Source organism: Nannobrachium achirus, assembly GCF_963921795.1.
Source record: "Nannobrachium achirus genome assembly, chromosome: 14".
Taxonomy (NCBI): Eukaryota; Metazoa; Chordata; class Actinopteri; order Myctophiformes; family Myctophidae; genus Nannobrachium; species Nannobrachium achirus.
The window spans coordinates 65,112,615-65,116,912 of record NC_137821.1 but is presented as its reverse complement, the minus strand read 5'-3'; the positions used below and the strand labels follow the sequence as shown (position 1 = coordinate 65,116,912).

The window sequence follows — 4,298 nt, the reverse complement described above, 5'->3', positions numbered from 1 at the left end:
CCACCCAGAAGCAACATTTTTGTTACAAACGTTTGCTTTGAAAATACACATTTTCACAACTTTTTTTCAAAAATAGCAGATCTACAAACTCGCAGTGCTTTGAGCTTGTATATCTGCTATTTTTTCACTGGTTAAAGCATTCAATAATTCTAGGCCTAAATGGGTTAAAATTGCCTAATCGGTGGACGGTGGACGTCACAAATGTAACTTGCAAGGAGCTCCAATCTGCATCAAATCTGGAACAAGCATTGTCCAGGGGTCGGCCATGACAGTAGTCACACCAAAAAACATGAATTACACCCATACCGTAATAGCCACTACACAGTGCTTAACAGTTCGAAACTAGGTGATAATTGCTCTGATCAGCGCAATATAGGACTGGAAATGTAGTTCTGTTGTATTCTCCCTCTCCTTGATGTCTAGTATGTTGAAAATGCATGAATGCATGTATTCTATTCTATTTTTATAAAATACTACTCAAAGGGACTGGTTGTCCTAGATTAGGACCCGCCGTGATGGTGTCCGGTAAGAACCTAACCGAGTCAACCCTAATGTTAAGAGATAATGGATCTGAGGATCCCTGTACGGAAGGCTATGGGGTCTCTCTGTGAGAGCTGTCTAAGGAAAGCGAAAGACTATAGACTATAAGAGTGGTGTCTGGAAGACGAGTGGAGGTGGTCATGGCCACCCTTTATATAGCGCCCGGCTGTGTACATGTGACATCAGAGACCGCCAGACTGATGTCAATAGCTAGATGTCGTTGCCGTCTCCATATACGCCATTGGGAGATCATGCTTGGCCTGACGATACGGGAGGTGTCTATGGCACTGAGGGAGGGAAGGATCTCCCCCACGGAGCTGTGCAGGAAATGTTTGGACCGCATCAGGAAAACCCAACCTCTGAACGCCTACATCACAATGACCGAGGAGCTGGCACTGAAACAGGCTGAAGAGGCAGAAAGCAGATTGCTCCGAGGTACTCCCAAAGGTCCTCTGGATGGAGTCCCCTTCGCTGTCAAGGACAACTTCTGCACAGAGGGTGTCAGGACCACTTGTGCCTCCCGAATGCTGAAAGACTACACTCCACCATACAACGCTACAGTGGTCCAGAAGCTCCTTGACCAGGGGGCCATTCTCATGGGGAAGACCAACATGGATGAGTTTGCCATGGGCGCGGGCAGTACGGATGGAGCTTTTGGTCCAGTGAGGAACCCCTGGAGCTACGCTGCTACGTACAGAAAACGCACAGGGGCGGAGCGCGACTCTGATTGGGTCATCGCGGGAGGAAGCTCTGGAGGAAGTGCCGCAGCTGTGGCGTCGCTCACCTGTTACCTGGCTTTGGGATCAGACACTGGCGGTTCTACCCGGAACCCCGGAGCACTGTGCGGAGTCGTGGCCCTGAAGCCCACCTACGGCCTGGTGTCCAGGCACGGCCTCATCCCCCTGGCCAACTCTATGGATGTCCCCGGCATCATGACCCGGAGTGTCAGCGATGCGGCCACCGTACTAAGCATCCTCCAAGGCCTTGATGTCAGAGACTCTACAACAGTTCACATCCCGTCATTGTCTACAGAGCTGCCAGAAGACTTTGATGTGAAGAGCATCTGCCTAGGCATTCCTAAGGAATATCATGCCCCAGGACTATCCCAGGAGACACTGGAACAGTGGAGTCGGGTTGCGGACATGTTTGAGAGTGCGGGGGCAAGGGTGGAGCAGGTCTCCCTCCCCCACACCCAGCACTCCATCGTGTGCTACCATGTGCTGTGCCACGCTGAGGTGGCGTCCAACATGGCTCGATTTGATGGCCTGGAGTACGGTCACCGAAGCGAGGCGGACCGCTCCACGGAGGCCATGTACGCCGCCACCCGCCACGAGGGCTTCAACGATGCGGTGAGAGGGAGAATACTCTCAGGGAACTACTTCCTGCTGAAACAAAACTACGAGCGCTACTTCGCGAAGGCGCAGAAGGTCCGCCGGCTGATCGCAGACGACTTCCGGCGCGTGTTCAGATCGGGCGTCGACGCGCTGCTGACGCCAACCACTCTGTCCGACGCGGTGCGCTACGCCGACTTCGCTCGGGAGGACAACCGCATGCGTAGCGCACAGGAGGACGTCTTCACGCAGCCGGTCAACATGGCTGGCCTCCCTGCTGTTTCCGTACCGACCGCCTTATCGAGTCGGGGCCTTCCGATTGGCTTGCAGCTCATAGGCCCCGCCCTGCGGGACATGAGGTTGTTATCTGTAGCCAGGTGGATGGAGCAGAGAGTTGCGTTTCCCTCTGTCAGCTTTCACGAAGACTCCTGTGACACAGAGGCGACCAGAGGTGGGACTTTCGCGAACCAAACTAATCTTTTGACTGGCTCTTTGAAATGAACGATGGGATCAGGTTCACAGTATAGGGATCCGTTCCTTTTTTGATGAGGGGGAGTAAATTCTTTACCTAAGTAATAGTATCAAATCAATACTGAATTGGAGAAATACTCTGCCACAAGTAGAAGTTCGGTATTAAAATGTACTTGAGTAAAAGTACAAAAGTACTGGTATCAAAAAGCACCAACAGTAGAAAATACTCATGCAGAATGTTCCATTTCACATGTTTTCCAATGAATAAAATGTAGAAAATTATTTGAAAATAGCAGATGTACATCGGCTATTTTCAAATGCCAGAAATGTATAGATCGCGGAAATGAATACAGGGTTGAAGACTTCAACTTGAAGTGATTTGTAATTATAATCAAAATCTACAAAGTAAATGAGCCAGTCTTTTGAACGGCTCTTTGAAAGGAACAGATCCCACATCCTCACTTCAAAGAGCCATAAATCCCATCTCCAGACCAGAAGGAAGCGGACGTCCCCAGTATAAGGCAAAAGCATTGAGCTGTGTTGCACCCTCTTGGTGAAACTCCACGCCGTCAGAGGTGTGTCCGAAGAGACGACGGGGTTGTCATCACGTGACTCCACATGACCAACTGAGTGACAGGGACTATGGGTGTGGGGGTAAAATTGGAATTGGTATAACTAGAGGTTTGCACCCGCTCCCCCCGTTTAATAGTAAGATATTATGATGTCAAATGAAACTTGGCCAATCATGGAGATTGGCCCTTTTATTGTCTCGTTGGCTGAAATGTCATGTGAACATATGCATATGCACGTTTATGCCCATCTGATTGGCTACGGGCATAGACGGCCGCCCTTATATATTAGGGGTGCAACGGTTCACGGTATAAAACCGAACCGTACGGTACACCCTGCACGGTACCCGGTTCAATACGCCTTCATGAACCGCGGTCTTTTTGTGTTTGCAAATTAATTAATTTCTTACAGCTGGACAGCCACTGTGCATCGTGCACAAGACTATGGCTGTTTCTCAATCGCAGGCTTGGTAACTGGGTCCTTGGGTCCTTGGTAGTTCAGACTTGCAAGTTCGCCTTGGGAGTAAGAACTTCCAGGGACGGGAGGACGCACGTCGCTGATTCTGGGTTTGGAACAGTACTTCCTGCAGCGTACTCGGTGACGATGGGGTGAAAGGCATGCTGGGTAATTTGCTGTGGAAAGTCTCCACGAGTCAGCTCCAATGCATCCTCGGTAAAGTGGGAGGATCAAGTTCACATCCGGGAATTTGGTTTCTACTTGGTCAAATGCAGACTTGAGATTGGAAGCGTACTTGGGCAGCAACTTATGACGTATCACAAGTTCAGGAGGACTCAAGTCTAGACAAGAATCCACATTGAGAAACAGCCATCCTCCACTAAACCCCGCTCCGCAAGTAAACACGCACTAATGTCCCATCACCGTAGCCCTCACCCCCACCTACTCTGTAACAAGAGCCGACATTCACACTCGCAGCAGAGCAAAGCAGTTGAGAGTCCTCACAGAGACAGAAAAACAAAACGAAGCCAGTATTGCTAGTCGCTAAGCTGTGCAGTGCGGAGCGCATAGTTGTTGTAACATGGAGAACAAGTCCAGGAGAAATCTGCTTGTTGTTGTTAGTCCCATACATCATTACAGTCTGTTTTTAGACTGACCATAGCAGGCAGCGTTAGCAAGCAACAAAGCCAAACGTAGCGTAGCCCCCAGCCAGAGTGTCAAGACACCCGCTAGTCTCACTGACTGACTGAGTGGAGGAACAACGCATGGTGAGTGTTGTTGCCATGTCTGATTATTATAAGCCACATTGAGCTTGTTTTTATGTAAAGTTGCTTGTAGGCTAAATAATGGTGGATGCGGTGGTGAGCTTGTAGATCGGCTTGGCCACTTTCAAATAGCCGACGTGTATAGGTTTAACGACCTCACGTGGCC

General features: G+C 49.8%; 1 protein-coding gene across 1 annotated transcript; it reads left to right on the top strand.

The window, feature by feature from the left end:
• Positions 1 to 791: 791 nt before the first annotated feature.
• LOC308298635 (glutamyl-tRNA(Gln) amidotransferase subunit A, mitochondrial-like) lies at positions 792 to 2,372 on the top strand (the record flags this gene model as incomplete). The annotated part of the gene is made up of 1 exon (XM_080742278.1): positions 792 to 2,372. One exon carries the CDS (start codon positions 792 to 794, stop codon positions 2,370 to 2,372), a length of 1,581 nt encoding a protein of 526 aa, XP_080598404.1.
• Between the last annotated feature and the right edge of the window lie 1,926 nt (positions 2,373 to 4,298).